This window comes from Ailuropoda melanoleuca, chromosome 13 (genome assembly GCF_002007445.2).
Source record: "Ailuropoda melanoleuca isolate Jingjing chromosome 13, ASM200744v2, whole genome shotgun sequence".
Classification (NCBI taxonomy): domain Eukaryota; kingdom Metazoa; phylum Chordata; class Mammalia; order Carnivora; family Ursidae; genus Ailuropoda; species Ailuropoda melanoleuca.
The window spans coordinates 61016847-61041489 of record NC_048230.1 but is presented as its reverse complement, the minus strand read 5'-3'; the positions used below and the strand labels follow the sequence as shown (position 1 = coordinate 61041489).

The following is a 24643-nucleotide window of genomic DNA, read 5'->3' as shown; positions in this document are numbered from 1 at the left end:
GGTTGGTCAGGAGCCCAGGTGACACCCTGGACTTGCAAATGGCATGGGGGGACTGTCTTGTAGGACTGAACCCCTAACTTGTGGGATCTGATGCTATCTATCTCCCAGTAGTTCATGTCAGAATTGAGTTGAATTTTCAGACCCCCAGGTGGTGTTGGGGAATTTCTTGGGGCCTGGGGAGAGAACCACAGCCCCTCTCCCCCGCCACATGTTGAAATTGGGTGGGGAGCCCCCTTACTACCTCCTAGGGTGGCTATGAGAATTCAAGGCGTTCACATGCAGAGCAGCGGCTCACAGAGTGAACACTGCGGGTGTGTTGGCTACTGCTACTATAGATTTTCCACTGAAATAATTTTCTGTGTTTCTGTATGTTCGCACTTATCATTTCAAATTGCTCAACATTTTCCTTTAGAAATTTGGCATCTACATTTCTTTCTATGCCAGTGATCCCTCTTTGGGGGATCTGGCCAACAGATAAGCTCAAAATGATGCATGTTCAAAGGCATTTATGGCAACGCGGTTTGTAATTACAAAAGCCTGGAGACAACCCCAAAGCTAGCGGTGGGGAACTGGTTAACTGAGTCACAGTATGGCCATTTGAAGGACTTGATGCAGGCAATAGTAAGAGTGAGACAGATCTTTAGAATAGAGTGAATCTTGATATGCCAAGTTAAAGAGCAAGGTGTAAATTACTGGATATTGTATGCAACACTTGTGTAGACAAGTGTGTTTGCTCCTCTGTTTATGGACTATTTCTGTTAGGATACATAAGAAATTGGTAATACAGGCTGCCTACTGGGAGGGAAACTAGATGGCTGGGGAGGAGGTGGAAGGGAGGGAGACAGACACACAGATACCCTCTGAGCTGTATGCCCCACCCCCTCCCCCTGCCCCACACCACCCTCTACCCTGCTCCGTGCCCTGGGAGACTGTCTTCCACCGTCTGCAACCACAGAGCCCTTGCTTTCTGGCTCCCAGCTGGGTCTGGCCCATGGGGAGCACCAGCCAAGGGCTGGAGGACGGAACGGTCAGGGTATTTATTCCTTATCCCTCTTCCAGAGGGCCCTCTCCTCCACAGCTTGCGCCCACTGACTCCAGTGTAACACCACTTCCTCCCCTGGCCCTTTCAGACCCAGGACACTTGGCTTCCCACCATCGCTGGTCCTGGGTAGCTCAACATCCCTTGTTAATGTACTGCCCACAGGGTACAAACTTCCAGTTAGAAGATGAATAAGTTCTGGGGACCTAATTTACAGCATGGTGATTATAGTTAAGTATACTGTATTATATACTTAGAAGGTACAAAGAGAACAGGTCTTAAATATTAACACCACAAAGAAGAGCTGGTAATTATGTGACACAAAGGAGGTGTGAGCTAATACTAGGGTGGTAATCATTCTGCAATATATAAGTGAGTCAAATCAACATGTACAGAATGCCATATGTCAATTACAGCTCAATAAAGTTGGGGGGGAAACCAGTAGCTTCATGAAACTGTCTGCAATTGAATTCTCTGAATATATCCCTCATGCCAGGACTCTGACTGATGCAATGCTTTTAGATCTTTCAAATGTGCATATAGTATGCCTATTCCAAGATAAGTAAATAAATACGTTTTTAATAACCTAATATCTATGAGTGCTAGGACTCTTAAAGGCACGACTTAATTTATTCCTGAAAACAACCCTAAGGGGTGTTACTATTACGTCCGCTAAACAGACAGAGCCAATAGCCAGGAAATGCTCTAGACCCCAGGTTGGCCTGATTCCCAAGCCTGTGTCAGTCGTGCAGGATGGGTCCTAGTGGGTATTCCAGTCTCCCCTTGCCTACCCTGCAGGAAGAGGGCAAGGACTGGGATAAGACCCAAGTTTCCTGATCTGGCCCTGCTCTGCTGATGTTCTCCAGTGCTTTCTTGGAACTGGAAGACTGACTAAGATGTATGCAGCAGAGTGATATTAAACATATCGAGTCACTACGGGGAGTGGGCACCGACCAGGGAGAGTGGCGTGCCAGGTGGTTAACCATGTAGTTGCCGGGTCCTGGAGAAGTCCATCTCCTGGGCAAGAGGCCAGGTGTACAGGACAGTAACGGGAGGAGAGGAGCACGGACGGAGCTCAGGGAAGCTGCTGGTTACAGACTGGTATAAACCAGAATATTTAAAAACTTTAACAACTGGTGTGATGTTCCTGGAGTGTCCAGCTGGATACTAACCCTGGACGTAAGTTTTCCTTCTTACCTCCCACCTGCTTCAGAAAGCCTTCCCCAGAATCTGCCCCCAGTAAATGTGATCTTGACGCTCTGTGGAAGCCTCCTCGGAAGCCTCCTCAGTGTCTTTCCCATGCCTGGAGGAGAACGCAGAAAGGCATTATTATGCTGTGCATATGACCTCATGATCTAGCCCTCTGCCAACCCTCTGGTCTTAATGCAAACCAGCCCTCCAGACAGCCAGAAATTTCCAGGTCCCCACATGTGCCCTACTATTTCCACCTCTGGGGCTTGTACACAGGCTGCTTCCATTCCTGAGAATGCTTGTTTCCCCCTTCATCCTTCTTCTCTTTATCTGCCGAACTCCTACTCATCCTTCAGGACCCTTCCTCAGGAAAGCTTACCCTGACTGTCAGCTCTCTGCTCTTGCAGTCCCCTGCACTTAGCTTCTGGGTCACCATCTTCCTCCAATTAGTCTGTGAGCCCCCCAAAGGGGCAGAAGCCTCACTGTTGTGTTTCTACTGAAACAGAAGCAGGCACGTAGCAGGCACTCAGTAAGTACACATCGGGTAAATATGTTCTATGCATCACATATTTGACTGTGAGACTCACACAGCTGCAAGGACCCTCAGAAAGGCTCTCTTCTCATTTAATAACTATACAGTAAGAAGATGGAGAAACTGAGGTCCGGAGAGGCCTGTGTGATCCTTTTCAATAACTGAAAATAAATCATGATGATTGTTACCTCTGTTGCAGACATGTTAGAAGGGTCACTTACTTTGTGGCAGGCTCTGGTCTAAGTGATCACACATATCACTAAATACGAACAACTGGGTGGGAAATGTCATTATTATTCTCCTCGGTGTACAGATGAGAAAACTGAGACTCAGGACATTTCAATAATTGCTCAGGGGCACACAGCCAGCAAGAGATGGGAATCCTGACAGTCTGGCTCCAGAATCTGTGTTTCTCCAACACTCCGCTCTGCTGCCACCCCACAGTGTGGCCACAGGCTCCTCGAGGGACGGCAGCAGCGACCAGCCCAGAGCTGGGCACACAGTAGGTGCTCATGGAAACCCTGGGCAATCAAGCTGACATGAGGCATGATTGCGTACTAGGTGTTAACAGAGGAGAAAACCCAGACGCCTTCTGTCTCTTGCTCTGGGAATCTGAAAGGCTTCAGGCTGGCTAGGAATGGCTCTCTCCAGAGGGCCATGATTATCCCTTCGCTCCAGGAGGGGGTGGAGCCTGCTGGGAAATGGCGCCCCCCTTTGTTCACTCTGCTGCTTGGGTCCAATCCAGCCAGGAGGACGCTGAATCCCGAGACCCATCATCATCGCCACGTTACTAACAGACGATACATGCTGAGCACCTACTGTGTGCTGAGCACGATGCTAAGACATCGGCATGTGTTCCTCCACTCAGCCCCCACAATATCCCCTAAGGTAGATATCGCTATCGATTCCCATTTTACTGGTGAGAAAACTGAAGATGCAAAGGTTGTACAGTGGGTCCAACTCGCACAGTCGATAGAGGGGGAAAGCCAGGAATCCCAGTGTGGCCGGCGCCAAAATAAGAAGAGGGAACATCAGTTAGTGTTGGAATCAGAGAACCTGGCTTCGAACCCCCGCACCCCCTCTTCCAAGTTTCATGACCTTTGCCAAATCATGGAACCTCTGTAAATCTCAGTCTTACCACCTATAAAATGGGTTAATAATAGCGCTTAGCCACCAGTAGAATGCTGTAAGGATCAAGTGAACTGTGGCACGTGAAGTGTATATTCATTCAATCGTGACAAGTATTTACTAAGCACCAACTGTGTGTCGGGTCCTGGGCGAGACCTGGGAGTATGGACATGAATAGGAGAAACTCCCCACCTGGAGCTTCCAGACTGGCCTCGCCTAGCGCTCCGTGCATAGTAGGTACCCGTGAACGGTAACTGCTATTTCTGTGATTATTACTTAGAGGGTGATTTTTCTCCCCAAGATTGAACTTCCCACGGGATTGTCTGCCCAAGAGCCCATTGACTTGGCTCCAGGCGTGCTCTGCACACACACACACACCCCCGACACCCTGCGTGGTGAGCCAGCCAGCAACAGCATCCCACAGGCCCGAGTCAGCAGACATCTCCTGCCTAAATAAGGACAAGGCGCCCAGGAGAGCTTTCTGTGAGCCTGAGGAATGTGACAGCTGAGGCCTCCCTGACCAGCACCCTCCCCCACCTCCGGCCCCTCCCCAGGTGGGGCTCAGACTGTGGCATTCCAGCTTTTTCCAGAGCAGCCCCCAGTGTCCCCAACACCCCCCTCATCCTACTCCAGGCTGCTCTGAAAACTGATAAGGAGCCTTGGGAAGGAATTCCAGGCAGCTACAGCTGTTCCCGAGGCCTGGCATCTCTGCCACCGCAGGGATGGGGAGGAAAAACCACAGGGAGGAGCCAGCCCCAGCCCCAGAGCATCACATCCCTTCGTTCAAAAAGCATTTCCAGAGATTTTACTTGGTCCAGGCACCGTGCCAGGCTCCAGAGGGGAATCTGACCCTGTTGCTGTCTTCCTGTGACAAAACTGTGTCACAGCAGTCCTGACTGGGATAAGTCTATGGGGTGGCGGAGGGGAAACACATCTAGCCCAGGGCATGGGATGAGGGAAGACCTCTTAGAAAAGTTCACACGCAGCCAGTGGCTGAGCAGGAACACTCTGGCCACAGATGACCTGGATTCAAAACCTGGCCCTGCTTCTTCCAAGCCATGTGACCTTGAGCAAGCTACTTTATTGCTCTGTGCCTCAGTTTCCCCATCTGTGGAAAGGGTGAATAGTAACACCAGCCTCCTAGGGTTGGGAGAATCACATGTGTTGGTTTGTGCAAAGTGCCTAGAGCAGTCAGAGGAGTGTCCTCAGGCTTTGTTTCAGGTGACTGGAGAACTTATCCAAGCCAGGGAAGCTGAGGGTGAAGGGGAGGCTGCTAATAATTGTACCTGGCATGAACTAGGGCTGTCCCAGGGAACTCGGGGCCATGTGGTCATTCCGGCCTTGACCACACCAAGGCGCCAAATGAGGCTGAAGATTGGCACTCTGGGAGCCCCGCGGCACGAGCATCATACCCAGCACACAGTAGGTGCACACAAGGGCTGCTGAGGTTTAATAGATCTGACCTTCAGATTTCCCAGGAAGAAAAAAATCACCCATACAATGAAGCATTTAAAACTTGAGACTTGGTCCAGAATCCAAAGAAAATCAAGGGTTTCAATGCATGAATTACAAGATGTTTACTGAACTCCTCACGTGGGTCTATGCCGGAGCCCTGGGGTGCTGGAGTAAAGGGGGAGGGGAAAGAGGAATCTCAAGGGAGCAAAATAAAGAAGCAAAGGATTCCATTCCTGGTGGCCAACCACAGCTGGCCAGATGACGAGGAAGATTTGGAGACAAGGCCAGAGACACAGTAAAGACGCTGTCAGGGAGGAGTCAGGTTGCAGGTGGCCTGAGGGATGTGTTCACAGGAACAGACTGAATGTGGAGAGGGCATGCTGGGAAGGGCATGGGGATCTGCCTGTGCGAAAGCAGAGAGGTGGGCAGGAAGGGGGCCTGTGGGAAAGGGAGGGCCTGTTGTGATGGCTAAGAACCCAGTTCTGGGACCAGATGCCAGGGTCCAAGTCCCATCTTCGCCCTCTACGCACAGGCTGACTTCTGGCCACTCCTGCAATTCTACTTCTCCTCACGTCCTGCAGCAACGAAATGGAGCTAAGTACACCTTCGTCCTTCAGGTTTCTGGAAACGGAATGAGATGGTGCCTGGGAGATTCCACTCAGTGGGTGGCATGTTGCAAGTATGGGAGCAAGCTCCATGAAGAAGGGATTTTTGTCTGTTTTGTTCATTGCAGAATCCCCAGCACCTAGAACGGAGCCAGGCCCAGAGAAGGTGCCTCACAGAACTTCGTCGAACAAATAAACAGCAGCCGTTACTGTGATTATCATTATCATTACTATGCAGTGGTAGGCCTGGTCCAGCCGGAGCGGAGAAAAATAAAGGAGCCTTGTGTACAGATAGGGAAACAGGCCCGGCCAGGTGAAGGGATGTGCCTGTCGTCACACTGCCAGCAAGTCACTGAGCAGGAACTGCTTCTCTGAACGGGCTCTTCAACCCCACCTATCCCACCCTTCTCTCTGCCCGCATTCTGGAAGCATTTCCTGGGTGCTTCCTAAGTGCAGGCATCCAACAATGCAACAGGGATACCAAGAGCTGAGCCCTGGCCAGAAGAAGCCTGCAGACTAGTAGAGAAGACGGACAGGAAAAATTCCGCTTTGGAATGTTCAGGGAATGTTCAGAGTCGGGAGCCCTGAAGAAACAAGCTGACAACAGCTGGGCGACAGCTACGTGCAAAGCAGGAAGGAGGAATCGAGGCCCGCCCGGGTTCGCTGCGTGCTGGAGCCGCTCAGCCAAGCCCTTGCTCAGAGAGCCAAGCCTGTCACCGCTCTTCCCAGCTCTGCATTTGGGGACAGCACTTCGCAGCGTGAAATGGCCACAGTGGCGGTATATACGCCACAGAGATTGGCAGACTTAGGCAAGCGGGCCCTCCCCCCACCAGCTGCTTCATCAGCACACGATTTCTCAGAATTGGCATAAACTATAAAAAAGTTAACTGAGCAGATTCAGACCCTTGCGTTTCACCTCCTCCCTGGACTTCTGTGACCCCCTTGGAAAAACAGGCTACTAGCTTTCTTGACAAAAAGCCTCTGAGGTTTGTCATCTCTGACGACGGCCCCCCTATCTATCGCAGGACAATTCGAGGAGTGGCGTCTGTGTCTGAAAGGAAACCTGCAATTTGCTTTATGAAGGAGGCGGGGGAGAGGAAGAGGACCCCTCCAGGCTGCGGACAGGTGTCCCCTCTTCTCCCTGAGTGTAGTCTTTGGAAAATGACAAAGTCTTATTTTTTTTTTATTTTTTTTTTTTAAGATTTTTTAAATTTATTTATTCGACAGAGATAGAGACAGCCAGCGAGAGAGGGAACACAAGCGGGGGGAGTGGGAGAGGAAGAAGCAGGCTCATAGAGGAAGAGCCTGATGTGGGGGCTCGATCCCATAACGCCGGGATCACGCCCTGAGCCGAAGGCAGACGCTTAACCGCTGTGCCACCCAGGCGCCCCAACAAAGTCTTATTTTTAACTCTGAGACTGTGGTCTTATTCTCCACATCCCTGTGAGCTGTTCTGTCAGAGAACAGGAAAGACATCAGAAAAGGCTGTTCTGAATAGAGGGAACTGCAGGAGCCAAGGCACATGAGGTGTTAGGACGCGGACACGGACACACACCCACACACACAGACTGTTTAAGAAACTGAGAAAAGTTCAGCCTGACAATGTCAATGTCATGAGTGGATGAAGACCTAGGACGGAGGCAGATGACAAAGGACCTCGAATGCCATGTTCACTAAGCATGGCTGAGACCAGTCAGCAGTTCACCAAACCAGTTTCCTCTTCCTCCTGGGCACACACCTGCCTGGACTGTTCCCCAGCCTCCCTTACAGGAAGGTGTGGCCCTGGACTGGACTCTGGCCAATGGAAATTGAGAGGACATGACGAGCCCTCCCTCCTGGCCTGGACAACAAAAACCACCCATTTGCATTTATTCCTGGTGTTCTCCCTCTTCGCCGGCTTGATGCAGAAGAGCGCAGAGCGCGACAACCGTGGAAGCCAAGTGCTGAAGGTGGCAAAGCCGTAAGATGAAGGAGGCTGGGCCTCCGAATCGCTTGACAGAGCGCTGCCTGGCAACGAGGGCCCCGATTTTGAACGTTACACGAGTGGGAAATAAATTCAGGTTCGATCTGTCCTATAGCTGTATGTGTTTGTATCCTATAAACACGTGAAGGGATGGCAGAAGTCATCCTGTCCATCTCGGTGGCTCCTGTTCCAGTGCTCCCCCAGCAAGCCTCAGCTGTGAGGTAAACCATTTGCCACGTGAGGACAGAGCGAGAGGAAGGCATCTGCTTTTAGACAAGATTCGGGGAGGTACCTGTTGGTCTGAATGCCCATCCTTTCCTAAGAGCCTCTCAGGCCCATTAAGAAGTCAGTCACTGGCAAGCATTTAGTGAGTGCCTACTGTGTGCAAGGCTGTCTTAACTTGGGTGCCTCTCACCCAGAAAGCCACAGAATCTAGTTCCTAGAGCACAGAACCTTCCAAATCGGCTTTCCCTCTCGCTTTCTCGGAGGCTCTGGGAGGATAGAGAGGGGAAATCTGTCTCTTCAGGCCAATGTTTGTAACTGTGGAATACTTAGCCCTTGGGACCAAAATGACAGGTGGCACCAGGACATTCATTAGGTAACACTGTTCTTTTATTTTTTTTTTTAAGATTTTATTTATTCATTTGACAGAGAGAGAGAGAGCACAAGTTGGCAGAGCCGGCAGGCAGAGGGGGAAGGAGAAGCAGGCTTTCCACTGAGCAGAGAGCCCCACGCGGGGCTCGATCTCTGGACCACGGGATCATGACCTGAGCCAAAGGCAGATGCTTAACCGAATGAGCCACCCAGGTGCCCCAACACCATTCTTTTAAAATTAAAATTCAACCATCCTGATTTCATCAATGAGAAAGTCTCCTTTGGTGCTATATGTCTTTAGTGAGTCTCTTATAGTCCATTTTTTAGCAGAGAGACAGCACAGCAGCAAGCAGCCCTGATCTGAGTTTTTCATGAGCAACAATCTAAGGAATGGTTTAATGACGTTTTTCTTTTTCTTGTGTGTGTATGTGCCTTTTTTTCCTTCTTCTTTTTTTTTCTCCTAACTTCTTATCTAATACTGGATTTCTATTTATGGTAATGATGTAAAAAGTTCCTTTATAAAAATAAATGTAGGTTTAAGAACGTTAAAAATATTTTAAAAATAGTAAAGAGATAATAACCCAGATGGTATATGGATACGGCATGGCTTACGAAGGTACGTCGGTGAATGGTATTTGGGAAACCTGGCCTCACCCCATGCTGCCGCAACTCTGTGCCTTTGACCCCGGCGGTCCCTCTGCCAGTTCTTCCATGCTGATCTCATCGGGCTGCTGTGGCCTCGGGTGGGGCTGAAATCATCTCCCAAAGGAGCCGTGGCGACAATAGCTGCACGTGGCAGCCGCGCATGGCTGGAGCGTGGGAAAGGCCATGCAAGCAGATGAATCTGGGTCGGCTATTTTTCCCAAGGACAAGTAAAGGAGAGCTCAGCGTTCCAGGAAACAGAGACCCACAGAGGCAGGGGCTTGCCCAAGGTCATTCAGCACGTCAGGGCAGAGGCCTCTCGCCCTCGTCTCACATGGATGGGAAGATAAAACGGGACAACCACTACCAACAGACTTTGATCTCGTCATTGCCCTTTGGCGAACTTATCCTAGAGATATACTAACGCGTGGATGAAATGATGAGTGTCCAGCTTTATTTAACATAACAAAATTCTGGAAATGACCCTAATGATCATGTTCAGGCAAGAGGGTCCTGATTCAATAAATTATAATCCAGCTATATAATGGAATACGATGCAGGTGTTTAAAAAAAGTTGATAAAGGTCTTTATTAGGGAAAATATGGAAAGATCCACAATACAGACACAGCAGAGAAGAAAGCAAAGTTCAGAATGGTTATGTGTAATATGTGCTATCTTTAGTGTAAGAAAGAGAAAAGTAGGAATCCAAGTATGCATTTGCTCGTGTTAGGTGGAACACCTACAAAATTGCCATTTTGTAAGTTGGACATGGTCAGTTTCACGGGACACACCTTCATATATGCACAGAGTAACTGGAAGTAAAGGAAAGAAACTGCAAACAACAGTTGCCCATGGGGTGTGGAGATGTCCTCAATGGAGGCTAGGCAGAGGAGGCGGACTCTACATTTTTATAACTGTGGGGTTCTGAACCACAGGAACGTGTAACCTATTTAAAAAAAAATAAAGGAAGAAATAATTTGGGCTCCAGGGTGGCTTTTCTGCTGCACGAAGATTGTCTCTACATCCACCCTGGTTTGGGTGCTCAGGGAAGAACTGTGCCGGCCTGGAGCCCAGGGGGGCTGCCCCAGGTTAGTCTCTGACAAATCCCCTTCTGGAGGACCCGATCCACAGCATTTCTGACCTTCTACCTTGGCCAGCCTTCTGGCAAGGCTGCGGCGAGTCCTGCAGGGTACAGTTTAGGCAGCGGGCTGCCGTGACCTTGGGGTAACATCCCCTTCCAGACAGGGCTGCCCGAGCCAGGGCTGATGGGAACGGCACTCAGCAGTAATGTGATAGACCCACAAGGGATGTGGCTTGGCCAAGGGTGGCCCTGGAGAGGGACTGCACTGCAGCCCCCCCCTTCCCATCTGCAGCACCACTCCACACCCCTTCTCGAGACATCAAGAGAGAGGCTCTCCCCGGAGTGACTGCAGGGACTGTGGAAACACCTTGGCAATCCCAGCTTATGGAAAAGCGCAGCAGACCCTGGAAAGTGGAGGCCGGAGGAAAGGCCTGAATCAGCTTAGGTCGGAGAAGAGCCTTGGGGTGCTTAAGACAGTTTTTACAGTTTTTACGGAGCAGACGTTGCTGGCTACTCACCAAATATACATTTTCTCCACCTTCCCCACTCACAGAAGGCTAATCTTGTTTAGGAAAACGACATGTCTGGCTAAAAATATTGATCTTCCCAGACCCCTTGCATGCAGGGAAGGCCATGCGATCCATTCTGGAGAATAAAATGTAAATCCCTGGGGTGGGCTTCACTCCCCCATGGAGAGAAGCTGTTGCTTTGTGGCCTCTGCCCTGGAACGCAGAGGTGAAGCTAGGGGTGTGGTAGCTGTCTTGGAGGACATCAGAGGCCGCACTCTCAGGAGAGCAGGAGGGAAAGACAGCTGGAGATGGGTCCCTGAGGGCATCCCAGGGCTGCTGCGACAGCCTGGCACATCCTCCCTGATCTTATGTGAGGTCAGCCCAGTGGTTAAGACACTAGAGGCAGGTTCTGTCGCCTGCAGCTGAGACTCGTTCTAACTGATCCAGTCCCGGAGCTAACCGGACTAACTGGGACCGGTGCTCAGAAGCTACAGAGAGGCAGAACATTCTTCTCGCTTTAGCAAACCCAAACATCAAAGTTGGCCTGGACCTTCTCAGGAGGGGTGTCTCCTATGTCCAGAGATACAGAAGTTGTGACTGCAGGGCTGCCTGGCGAGGATGACGGAAAGGCATTCTGACATTGGCTGGGGCTGGACCAGATGGCCTTGCCTGCTTTAATCATACCCACTTTGGGAGGTGAAGAAAGGACCCCAGGATGTGTGCCCAGTTATGTATGGGCAAGGCTGCTGCCCTAGCATGACCTGCAAGGCCCTCCCCAGGCACAGTCCAATAGGGCTGTCAGTGGGGGAAACGGGCTCTATCTGCACCGTCCGGGCGGCAGCTATCGGGCACTGGATACGTGCCTACTGCAACCGAAGAATGGAACTTTCCATTTATTTAATTTCAACTAATTTAAACTTAAATTGCCACATGTGGCCAGTGGCTCCCATGTTGACGGAGTGATCTGTCCCCACCCCAGCCCCACACTCTGTCTGGCCTCGTCTGCTACTGTCTTCCTCTCCCGTTGCCATCAGCCACGCTGGCCTCCCTGCTGCTCCCAGAGCAGGCCAGGCGTGCACCCACCTTGGAGCCTTCTCCTCGCCTAGCTCTCTGCTGGGCTGCTCCCCCTCCCAGACATCCCACTGGCTGATTCTTTCAGCTCCTTGGCGTCAACTTCTCCACGAGGCCGACCCTGACCACTTAGGTGAAAAGGCAGCTCTCCCGCTACCAAATGCTCTATCATTTACTTATTCTGTGGGCTGTGTTGTTTGTCTCCTCAACTAGAACTTCAGCTCCGCTAAGGCCAGAATCTTTAGCTTTTCCTTCCCCAAGAGCCTAGAATACTACCTGGCCCATAGTAAGTGCTCAATAAATATTTGCTGAATGTGCATGAAGGCTTAAGTGAGTCAGATGGAGGGTGCTTCCCATCATGACGTGTTTGGGAACTGACGTTATGTCCTGAGCCTCACCCCGTGCTGGGCGCTATGCCAGGCATTGGTACCTGGCAGTGAACATGGCAGACAGAGTCCCTATCTTCAAGAAGTATACAACCTAGGGAAGACGGGATGAGTATGGACAATGGCAGGGGGTGGGTGGTGGCTGAGGCAGGGGTACACAGGATGCCAGGGGCGCCTAACACAGGGAACCCAAACTAGAAGGGAGCTCTGAGGAAGAAACATTTGCGCTTAGTGAGGCCTGATGATCGACAAGGTGCTAAAGAGTAAGGGAACCATTTCAGGCAAATGGAACAGGATGTACGAAGGACCATGGGCAGAAAAGAGAACGGCCCTTTGGAGGAACTGTGCCTGAAGGTGGGTGATGGGGAGAGCGGCGTGAGATGGGGCGGGTGGGGTATGCTGGAGCCAGACAGAAAGGGTCTTACAGGCCAAAGTCAGAAATCTGAAATTTTTCCTAGAAGCAGACATTCCTGTGCCCACGTCACATATCCTCAATCTTCTCGTAATCTCACCCACTGCTGTGGAGGCAAGTTCCACATGTGGTAACATTCCCCTGGCACTCCTGGTGTCTCACCCAAGCATGGTTTTCGGCTTTCTGCCCAGAGCCTGCTCTGATGAGACCCCACCCCAAGTGCAAGCACACCGGGGAGTGGAGGGAGATTTATGTCGCCAGGGGAAATCTCCAGTGAATGGGGGACTGGAGTGGGGGGAGGGGACAGGGCTTTGTCCACCCACACTTCATCCTCCAGGTGCACAATCTGGGGGGTGTTCTGGACCAAAGTCCCAGCCCAATCCACTCCCTGTGGCCTAGAGTGATGCCTCCATAACACGCACTTAGACTGGCCTTTCCTTCTTCCCTGTTTCTATTCTACCGACTCACCCCCCTCACCTTCTCCTTCCTGCATCACCTCCTACGTCAGCTACCTGCACCCAAATCCTTGCCTTAGGCTCTGCTTTCAGGGGAACCCAAACTAAGAGCCCCAGGGAAGTTTTGCTTACCAGACAGGCATGTTCCAGCTTACATTTATAAAAGCTCATTCCACAGCTGTTGTGTAGAGGAGAGTACAGGGCAGTGAGAGGAGTGAGGAGCTGCTGAGGGGCCCTTGCAGTGGTGCAGCACCCGAGGCTGGTGGCCAGCACTCAGCTGGTGGCAGTGGAGACAGCGGGAAGGGGCCAGAGACACTTGCATCTCCCTGGGGACCAGAGGCTCGGTGGCAAGGTGGGTGATGGAGGCTTGGCCTGCGCCCGCCTGGCTGTGAGAACCAGGCCCGCCAAATTCCATCCAAGTCCAGCCTGGCTCTGGAGCCCAGTTGCAAAGGTGCTATTTTTAGAGAGCTGGGTGTTTACTTGAAGGATTTGAAGACTGGGCTTTATTTTTAACTCCTCCCCAATGGCAGGGACTCACTGGTGTGGACTTAGGAAGTCAAGTGGAAGTTGGATTGGGCTTCGGAAACCCAGGGGAGCCAAGTGGCTTGCACATGGGAAGGATGAGCTCGGACGAAGAGCCTGCTAGCCCCTCCATGTTCCACTCGCCTGAATTTCTGATGGTAAAATAGGCCACGGCCTCTACTCACCAAGCACCTGCTGAGCACCAAGACCACACAAGCCCTCTCTGCACATCACCTCATGGAATCCTCCCCATAACCCGAGAGGCAAGGCTGATACTGTCCCCATTCTACAGATGAGGAAAGTGAGGCTCAGAAGACCAAGTGCACACAGCCAAGTAACAATGTGGGATTCAAACCTCAGTTTCTCTGTCTCTCCAGCCTATGCTCTCAACTGCTCTGCCATATGAAAGCAACAGCCAGGCACCAAGGTCCAGGCACAGAATATCAGACTGGCAAGATAGTGACTTGAAATGTTCAAGCTGAAGGACCTCCTCTTCCAACTGTGGTGAAGGGGGCGGAGTCTGGATCTGAGAATTCAAAGTCTGGTTGTGTCTTTTACATTGGGCCTTTGAGCTAGTTAGTTTCCTTGCCTAGGAAATGAACAGCACCTCACTCATGAGGACTAAAAGAGATCATGCACATAAAGGGCATCAGCACAGAGCCTGGCATGCCGTGGTGAGAACGGGCACTGTCCTAAGCACCATCCTCTCATATGTCCCGCGAGGCAGGTGCTCCCACGATCCCATCTTAGAGATGCAGAAACAGAGGTACAGAAAGCTTCAGGGGAAGTCACTTGCCCATGCGGCGAGCCAGTGTCCAGGACTAGAACGCAGGCAGCCCACTCGAGCACTCACCTTATGGCAGCCCCCGTCACTCTCATTCTGTCACTGTTATTCCACCACTCTGTGTCCTGGCCCTTCTGGCTCAGACCTCTGAGTCCCTTGTGCTATTGGAGTTCAGCTCAAGTGCCAGGGTCAGGGGCCAAGCACTGGCTTCACACGGTCTGACTTTCCACTGGGATGTGGGGAAACACTTGAATTGACGGAAAGCGGCACTTTTATCCCAAACGTGCAGGCTATTGGCCTGTCTATTCTCTGCTATTGAGGCTAAAAAATCAAGCTGGAAAAGTTCTGGAGCGAGCCCGTAAGCCCAGTTTATACGGCTAAGGGTTGGGGAGAGAAAACATTCCTTTCCATCTTCCAGAGCCCTGTGCTCTTCTAGCTGATTTATTAAATGTGACCCAGAAGTCAACTGAGGTTTCACCAGAGCCCTCCAGCCATGCCTCTCTATCTGCTTTGTCCCTCTCTCTGCATGACCCTGGCTGGGTGGCCATCCCTTTTTAGACCTCAGTTTCCCCAGCTGTGAAATGAGCACAATGGGCTATGTCCTCCCTAAGGTGCCTTCCAGCTCTGACCAGCTTTTTAGGAGGAGTGATAGGAGCTCACTGGGTCTTTCCTTGGGTTTCCCACTCTCCAAGGCCTGGAGGAAGACCTAGCTCCCGCAAATACATGGCCTCACAGTTTGAACATCTTCTTGCTGCCAGGGGCCCAGGCAAGGTCTTCTCTCTCCCCAGACGACTCAGCTCAAAGGCCAGCCTTGGAGTCACAGCTGCCTCATGTACGTCACAAGAGTCCGGCTCTGACAACTCAGGACATTCCATTCACCCTGGTCTTCGGTTTCTGGGAGCAAAGGGATTTTGTCCACTGGCCATTCTCCAAGGAGGGATGTGATGGAGGGCAGGAGTCGAGTGTCAGGGGCCTCTCCAACATTTCAAGACCATCCCTGGGGAGTTTAATCCCCCTCAATGGAACCCCATATCCAGGAGGAGCCAGGAGGAAAGCCAAGGACAAGCTTTTGCCTCTATGAGCATGGGTAGTTGACGGTGGTCACTGGGTTTATGGAACACCCGACTGTCCTCAAATAATTTGACAAAGATGCAAAAGACTGATAATACATGATGTTGGTGAGAGAGTGAGGAAAACTGACCTCCTGGGCACTACTGGCGGTGAGGGGAGGGTATGAGGAAAACTGTCCTCCTGGGCACTACTGGCGGTGAGGGGAGGGTACGAGGAAAACTGTCCTCCTGGGCACTACTGGGGGTGAGGCAAGGGTATAAATTTGGTGTAACCCTTTACGAGGTTAACTGGGTTTCTGGTAAGAATGAAAACACACATTCTTTTTGACTTGGAAATTCCACTTCCAGGAATTTAACCCATAGATATAGATCTGTACAAGCAAGGACAGGCATCAGGTAAGAATCTGGCCCCCCTCGCAACAATTATTCTTAAATATCTATTGAATATATATGGTGGGGGGACATTAGACAGAGGTGGTTTGGATTTCTACTTGTTTGTGTTAATCCATTCAAAGGTACTTGAGTACTGGAGGAAAGAGACCACCAATTAACCTTTTGACAGTGAATGCCAAGAGTCAGTCCCCTGCAAAGACCCAGGTGGACTGGCATCGTATTTCCAATGCATTCCAAGGATGGTCAGATGTCGCTGATGGAAGAAGGTACCCGGCTGAGCCATTCCTTTCACCAGCATATTTTTCTGTGAGCAAAAGTATGTGTCCAAGGATGTTCGTTGCAGCCTTTTTTGTAATCGTGGAGGCATGAAATGGTTTTAATCTCCATCAAGATAGATCTGGCTAAATAAATCATGACACTTCCAAATTACCGAGTAGTATGCATCTCTTAAAAAGAACAGGGCAGATATATGTGCATAAGATTAAAAACAAAGCTCAAAACATTATGAAGTCAAAAGAGCAAACTAAAGAACATTATGTAGATAATCCTAGCTACAGAAGAAAAGAAAAACAAAACCTTAGAATAGATAAGCAGAAGAGGGCTGAAAGTGAGCTTTTAACAGTGGTTACACCAGAGCTGTGGCTGAGACTGGAGTAGGAGAGGGGTTTGATTACTTATCTTTTATTATTCTGAATTTCACTGAATTTAATGAATATGTTGCTCTGAACAAGGTAAAAAGAGAAAAGGAAGAAAAAAGGAGAGAGAGAGAGAGGGAGAGAGAGAAGCTCGCGAATGTGAAGGGGCAGACAGTAGTGGCTGAGAACGCAGACTCTGGGGCCGGACTGTCAGCCCGGCACGGACTAGCTGGGTGACGTGGAGCGTGTTTAAGAAGTCTCTCTGTGCCACCATTAGAACGAGCTGAGTGGACGCAGCCAGGCACCTAGAACAGTGCCCGCACACGGTACGTCTGACGCTGCTCAAGCTGGCATTCACAGCCCGTCCTACCCTGGCCGTCGGCGGCCTTCCCAGCCTTATCTCTAGTCTCTTCTCCACCCGCTCCAGCTCCCTATGAGTCACTGCTCCCAAAATACACCACACACGTTCCTACCGCCATGCCTCTACCTGGAGCGACCTTTCTATCCTTCTTGTCCATCTGGCAAACTCCCACCCAGCGTCACCCACCACTGCAGGGAGCTTTCCTGAACCACCCCTGGGGTAGTTTCTTGTTCTTTCCTTGGGCCTTCCTCTGACCCACCATGGGCTGTGTTGAAGCTCTGTTTGTCTCTGCCGTTAAGCTATGAGTCCCCGGAGGACACGGACCGCACTGACGCGCTGGGTGCCCCGTGCCCCAGCACAAGCCTGGCACAGAGGAAGTGCTAATCAGTTTGTGACAGAAAACGCGCCAAAGGTCAGATAATGGTTAAGAGCATTCTAGAACCAGGTCTCCCAACTCTGCCATTACTCAGCTGAATTACTTGAGATAATTATTTGAGATGCTTAACCTGGCTGTGCCTTGGTTTCCTTATCTGTCAAGTGGTAATAGTTTTACCTTTTTCAGAGGGTTGTTTTGAGGATTAACTAGGATAATACATGTGAGGAACTTAGAATCCTGCCCGGCTCCCAGAAATAAGGACTATATGGATGTCTGTCAGATGAAAATCAAATAAACATGGGCAACTGCCAAGATCCCCCTTACACCTAGTCCAAGGCCAGGCCCTCTTCCCCCTGGGTGGTCTGCATACCCTGGTGGTGCTGGAAATGAGCACTGGCAGGGCAAAGTCCCAGCTTAAAACAGCACCAGACCCATTCTTATTGGTTGAGGACAAACCTCAGCCAGGTGCATATAGGTCTTTCATACCTGGCAATCTCTCGCCAATGTCTCTTTTTAATAACGAGAGAGCAGACTTTGGGTTTAGCACCTTTCATAACAAAAGTGTGACTTCTATTTCAGAACATGATACCAGTTTCCCACTTTCAACGGTGATCAGAAAGTCTTCCTTTTCTTTCTTTTTTTTTTTTTAAAGATTTTATTTATTTATGCGACAGAGAAACAGCCAGCGAGAGAGGGAACACAGCAGGGGGAGTGGGAGAGGAAGAAGCAGGCTCCCAGCGGAGGCCCGATGTGGGACTCGATCCCGGAACGCCCGGGATCACACCCTGAGCCGAAGGCAGACGCTTAACGACTGCGCTACCCAGGCGCCCCAGAAAGTCTTCCTTTTCAATAAATGTGCATAAGTACTTTTAAAGATAGAGATTAAGAAAGTAAGTAGAGGGGTACGTGATGTAGCAGAATCGGGAGGTGGCACGCAGAAGGGGCAAGTTTGGGAAACAGCTGGAAGGACTGTGAGAGAAGGCAATTTCATTCTCAGGAAAGTCTCTCAGATCCGTACAGATAAACGATTCACAGTGACAGCTTACACTGCCTCGCACACCTTCAACACATACGCCCTTTACATGAGCTAGTTCTTTTTTTTTATTCTCTTCAACACCACTTTGAAGAAGGAATTAATTTAATTCTCATTTGACTGAAGAGGAATGTGAGGCTCAGAGAGATGAAGCAAGTTGCCTAGGGTCACACAGCTTACGTGAAGCTGAACCCAGATTCAAACCTGGGTCCATCCAAGCTCTTAGCTAATGGAACACACTCCTGCCCACTTGAGAAATCACCTCTCGGTAACCTTCAAAGTCAGCTCTAACCCTACACTCAGGTTGGGAATTCCCAGGGCCAGTCTAAGGAGGAAAAAGGGGCTGGGTAGGTAGAGGAGCAGAAGACAGACCAATTCAGTGGGTCCGGTCTTCAGGGCCAAAGGATGCTATGTTGGCACAAAACCTGAGATGTTCCAAGCTTCTGGCCCTGGGGCAGCTGAGAACTCCTGCAGGCCAGCCCTGGCCTCTGCTGTGGGGACACGACGTCAGGAATACTACAATAACAAGAGCAGCTAACATTTACTGGACCCTTGCTGCTTCTAGCCCTGTGCTGAGTGATTCACATGCAGTTTTCTGATTTAACCCTTGTCATATCATTATCTTACTTTCAGAGATGAGAGAACTGAAGTCTGGAGATAATACAAGATACGGCAAGCAAAAGGCAAGGCCAAAGCAGCACCCTTAACCACTCCTTGTGCTCCTTATGGAAGGGAGCCATTTATCATCACAATGTTGGCATGACAGCCAGAAACATTCAGGCACTCCCCGAACATCCAGCTTCCCTCCACCAGGATCCATGACCTTAAAAGGCATCACAAAAAGAGTTTTTAGCCACAAAATCAGAAGACCTGAGGCTAGCTCCCCCTCGACCACTTAGTGGCTATGGGTATGTATGTCTTTATCCCAGCTGTACTCTCATTTTTCCTTCTGGTTGGGGAAGGAGTCAGACTATATGCCAGAGCCCCGGATGGGTCTAGAGCAACCCTGCCCCATAAAAATACAATGTCAGTCACATGTATAGTTTTTAAATTTTCTAATGGCCACATTCAGAGAAGTAAAAAGACAAAGATGAAGTTAATTGAATAATTATGTTATTAATACTATTAATTTGGCAATTATGTAACGATACATTTTATCCAGCTCAATACATCTGAAACATAATCATTTCAACATGTATCAATATTAAAATATCAATGTAATATTCATAGATTCCTTTACACTTTTTTATTGCTAAGTCTCCAAAATCCAGTGTGTGTTTCACACTTAACAGCACATCTCAGTTCAGATCAACCCCATTTCAAGAGCTCGGCAGCCACTGCCGAATGGCTACCATATTGGACATTGTCGGTCTAGAATCTTTTTCAGTCCATTGCTCATTTTAGGGGGACAGGATGCTTCAACGTTCTCTCTCCCCCACCCCAGGAAAGCTCTTTTTTTTTTTTTAAGGACTTTATTTATTTGACAGAGACAGCCAGCGAGGGAGAGAACATAAGCAGGGGGAGTGGGAGAGGAAGAAGCAGGCTCCCAGTGGAGGAGCCTGATGTGGGGCTCGATCCTAGAACGCTGGGATCACGCCCTGAGCCAAAGGCAGACACTTAACAACTGCGCCACCCAGGCACCCTCAGGAAAGCTCTCCTGATCCTAGACTCTGAGTCGCCAAGTTCCATGGAAGCCCAGGACCAGGAGCTTGAGGCCACGATGAAGAGAAACCCCAGGTCTGCCTGGGCCAGGGAGGCTGGTGGCTGCTAGGAAGGTTCCCTGTTCCTCTGCAGCTCAATTACTCACCAAAGCTCCTGCAAGGGAGACAATCCTGCTTTTCCTCCTAACCCAAAGATTCCCTTAATTGGAAATTCAGTGTGAGTTTAAAACTGAGCCAGGGAGCTGCCCCCCACAGGGTAAGAGCCCTGTAGGCATACAGGACCTGCTCCCTAGACACATGAGGAATCCAAATCTCTCCTGAGCTCCCCTCCTGGCAGAGCCTGTGGAGGAAGTTGGACACCTTCTCACTCCAGAGATTCAATTCCCAGCTATGGGCCTAGCAGCCTTCTCCAACGGAGCTCAACATAGTCAAGTTCAAGGGCACAGGCCTTAGTGGCAAGGACAAGGAGTCAGGGAAAGCACGGGGGACGGGGAGGGGCAAGATTTTTTCCCCCAGCAGGTGAGAACCTGGGGAAATCCCTCCTTTTTCCCAAGCTTCTATTTCCTCACCTTTAAAATCGAACAGATTGGATGATGACAATGACTGCTTTTGCTGCTGGCTGCTCTGAGCCAGGCATTTTACAGGCATTAGCTCATCTACTCCTCAAAACAACCCTAGGAGGAAAGAAGATCCAGGGTTCAGAGTGGTGAAGCCCCTTGGTCACACAGCTCTTCAGTAGAGGAGTAAGAACTCTAACTCATGATCTTCTGAATCAAGAGCCTAAACTCTTAGCTGTTGTAAGCTCTGCCATGTCCCAGGGTGGCCCAGGACAGTCCAGGCTTATGCCTGTCACAATGATATACACTTGGCCTAAAAGTAAAAAGTGTTCCCTTTGGAAGAAGGGACAAATCTTCCTTCCAGAAGAATTCCAGCTAATGTATGTTGATACTCCTCCCTGGACTATCTGGAGCTTAATTCTAGACCTTTCTCCCTCTCAAGTGTAGACTGACCTCCCTGGAGTATCTGTAGCTTAATCCCAGACCTTTCCCCCTTTCAAATGTGGACTGAATTTAGTGTCTGGATTCCAAAGAACAGAGTATGGGAAGGGGGAAATGGTAATTTTACAGCAGAGGAACCTGGCAGACAGCAGGTGTTCAAGGTTAACGTCATCTGTGATGAGTCATGTTAAGACCACGTGCTCCTGATATGATATGATATGATATGATATGATATGATATGATATGATATGATATGATATATGTTATGCTATGATATGGGCACCTTACTTCCTGTGGTCTTCTTTTCCCAAATCTACAAGCTCAGTCTAACGATGAGACAAATATCAGAGAAACTGAGGGGTGTTCAACAAATGCCCAGCCAGGAGTTCTCCAAACTGTCAAGGTCATGAAAAACAAGGGAAGGCTGAAAAACTGTCCCAGACCAGAGAAGACTAAGGAGACATGACCACTGCATGCAATGTGGGATACCGGATGGAATCCGGAATAGGAAATGGACAATAGAGGGAAAACGAGCACAACTGAAATGAAGTCTGGAGTTAAATTAACAGTAATGTACCAGTGTTGCTGTGACCAATGTATTATGGTAACGTAAGAACCTAATACTAGGGGAAACTGGGCCGAGAGTAGAGGTAATTTTCTTAAAATTTAAAAATACCTTCTTTCCATCTTAATGATACTAACCGCTCACACATTCACAGCAATTTAAAGTTTACAAAGTTCAGAGACAGCAAGATGTGCTGGTTGAAACTTCAGAATCAGACATTTAGGAGCTGAAGCCTTGGTTCTCCCACTTACTTGCCAGGTGGCCTTGGGGGACATTACGTTCCTTCTCCGGGCCTCAGTTTCCACATCTGTATAATGAATTCACTGAAAGACGACAATGCCTTGTAATGCTTATTGAGCTTTGCTAGGTGTCCAGCACTGTAGCAGGTATTGTGATGTGCCACCCAGTTTCCTCTTCAGGACCCAAGGACTTATTTCTCCTCTCCTCCTCCCCCAGCTGCTCAGAGGGGCACCTGTTGTCAGCCCTGCCCAGGGATGGCCTTTGGCTAAAGAGAACCATCCAGCCCCAGGTCGTGCCCCCTTCTGGAGGGTAGATGCAGCCAGCCCAGAGGGTGTAAAGATCCAGCACCCTCTCCTCACCTAGGGACAACTTTGAAGGTCACCTCCACTACGGCCCACCCCTTGTGGTTAGCTGTGGCCTCTGTGGAGACTGCAGCCTAGTGTCTCCCTCTGCCCAGCCCAGCTTCCTTCCCTTTCCCACAAATGTTGCTCCTAAGTGTTTCCCATAAACTCACCCCATGACACACCGTAAACCACGGGACCTGCTCTACCTTTCTTAACCCTCAGACTAACCCTATTTTTATAGATGATACAACTGAGGTTGAAGACGAAAACTGATTTGGCCAAGAACATACAACTAAGAAATGATGGCGTCACAGATGGGCAAACGGATCTGCCCAGGTCTCTGAGCTAACAGATGACAGAACCAAGATTTGGTCCTATGTCTGCTTTACTCTGAAGACCACAGTGCCACAGCCTCCAGCCCAGGCCATTTAGAGCACCCAGCAGGATTGCTATGGGCACCAGGACAGACAACTGCTTTTCACCACTGTCCCGCCACACCCGCTGCCCTCTCTGCAGCTCACTCCTCATTTGCAAGATGGGAATAATAACAGTACCTACCTTTTTTGAGATTAAGTGAGTTAATTTATGTAAAAGCCTCGGAACAGTGACTGGAGAATAAAGAGCCCTTTATAAACGGCAGATTAAAAACAAATCACATAAGCAGCATAAAGTTGCAAATGTGAGACATTGTAAGAAAATGTCCATGCAGTCAAGTGAGGTCAGCCTGTGACAGGGGGCTGGGCTTCATCAGCTCCCTAAGGGAGTCAGGCTTGACCTGAGCTCTGAAGGAGAAATAGGAATTAAATGGGCAGCAAGGGGGAAGAAGAACAGTCCAGGCAGGGAACCAGCAGGAACAAAAGCTCTCTGGCAAAAGGAACTAAAGAGCTGTGAAAAAAGGCCAGCATGCCTAGCGCAGAAAACAAAATTCAGGTCCAGGGCAAGAGTGATAGAAAAGCTAAATAGGAGTGTAGGAACCAGATTATGAAGGGCCACGCACTACCTGGTGATTTGGAGCAAGGCACTTTATCTCTCTAAGCCTCATTTAACCTGTGTGTAAAATGGAAATAAAACCAGAACTGATCTTATAAGATACCCTAAGGAGATTAAATGAGTCAATATTTGTAAACTATTAAACAGTGCCAGGTACACAGCAAGAACTATAAATGTCTGCAGATAACATTAGGACTTTTTCTGAAGTGCAATGAGAAGACATGGAGGGGTCTGAGTATGGATGAAAGGGTGGGTGCTGAATGGATAGGAAGGTGGGTGGACAAAGGGCTAGTAGGTGGATGGGTGACAGTAGCTGAGTGAGTGGAAGAGAAGATGGATTGTTGAATGCAAGTAATGGTTGGGCTCTAGAGATGGTTGTATGGATGGATGATAGATGGGTGCTTGCCGAGTGGGTAGGCGGGTGGGAGTGGATGTTGTTTCAGTTGAAGGAAACATGGTTGGGTGATGCGAGTGACTGGGTAAATGGAGGAGACTTGGTGAATGGAGGTGATTAGTGAATAAGGGGATGGGTGGGTGGTTGAATGGCTATCTGGATGCATGTCTAGGTGGTTGGGTGGATAGGTGGGTAACTGAGGGGCTGGATGGGTAGAAGGGTGGAAAGCTGGATGGGTGGATGGGGTGAATGAGGATGTGGCTGGATGCATGTGGTTGTCCAGGTAGACGACAGAGAGGCTGCGAGATGAGGTCATTGTCCTCATGGAGGGGTAATTCAGGAGGTTAGTGGAGAAGTTAGTTGAATGAGAGGCTGGGAGAAGGAATGGATGACTGGGTGGCAGGATGGTGTCTGGAGGTTGAATGGGTAAACAGAAAGTGGAATGAGTAGGTGGGGAGAAGAGAGGGTTGCTCAGGTGGCTATTGGAAAGCCTGGATGGATGGAAGGGTTAAGTGAATGGAGGGTTGGGTGAATGGGTGGACAGCAGTAGTTGAGTGGATGGACGGATGGACGGACAGGGGACCAGAAGTGCCTCCAGTTAATTCTCTCGTCGGTGGGTACCCCTGACGGTGAAAGAAGCAGAACAGGCTTGGAGGCTCGGCCTACCGGGTCGCCCTGCCTGGAACCCCTTCCCCAGCAAGGCCCACCCCGCCTGCCCCCAGCCCGCGGGGCCTACCTGGAGGCGGCGATCTCGGCCTTCTGGCGCGCGATGGCGGCAGCGCGCTGGGCGCCCTCCACGCTGTGCTCCACCTTCTGGCGGACCTTGTTGCTCTTGAGCGGCAGCACGCGGCGCTTGGTGCCCTTGACCAGCACGTTGTGGCGGTACTTGCCCTCCTCGCGGTGGCCGTCGGGCAGCGTGGTGCAGCCGTAGCCGTGACGCAGGTTGTCCAGCCACTCGCCCTCGTAGCGGAGGCCGCTGGAGCGCTCGCTCACGCCGAAGCCCGAGCGCTTGTCGTTCTTCCATTCGCCCATGTAGGTCTCGGTGGTGGTGGCGTCGATGTCCGCCTCGAAGGGCGGCCTCGTCGGCACCCTCCGCGCCCTCGGCGCCCTCGCCCAGGCTGGTGGTGGACGCGGCGTCGCTGGCGCCCGAGCTGAGGTCGCTCTTGAGGAAGCTGACGCGGCTGCGCTGGCTGCCCAGCGACGTGCGGGACTCG

General features: G+C 50.3%; 1 protein-coding gene across 1 annotated transcript in view; it reads right to left on the bottom strand.

Annotated features, from left to right (window-relative positions):
* Positions 1-24637, bottom strand: part of LOC100482242 (junctophilin-2) — a 49263-nt gene extending 24626 nt beyond the window's left edge. The window contains exon 1 of the mRNA XM_034641587.1: positions 24166-24637. Coding sequence (XP_034497478.1) covers positions 24166-24461 — 296 coding nt within the window. The 5' untranslated portion in view covers positions 24462-24637. The remainder of the gene's footprint in view (positions 1-24165) is intronic.
* Between the last annotated feature and the right edge of the window lie 6 nt (positions 24638-24643).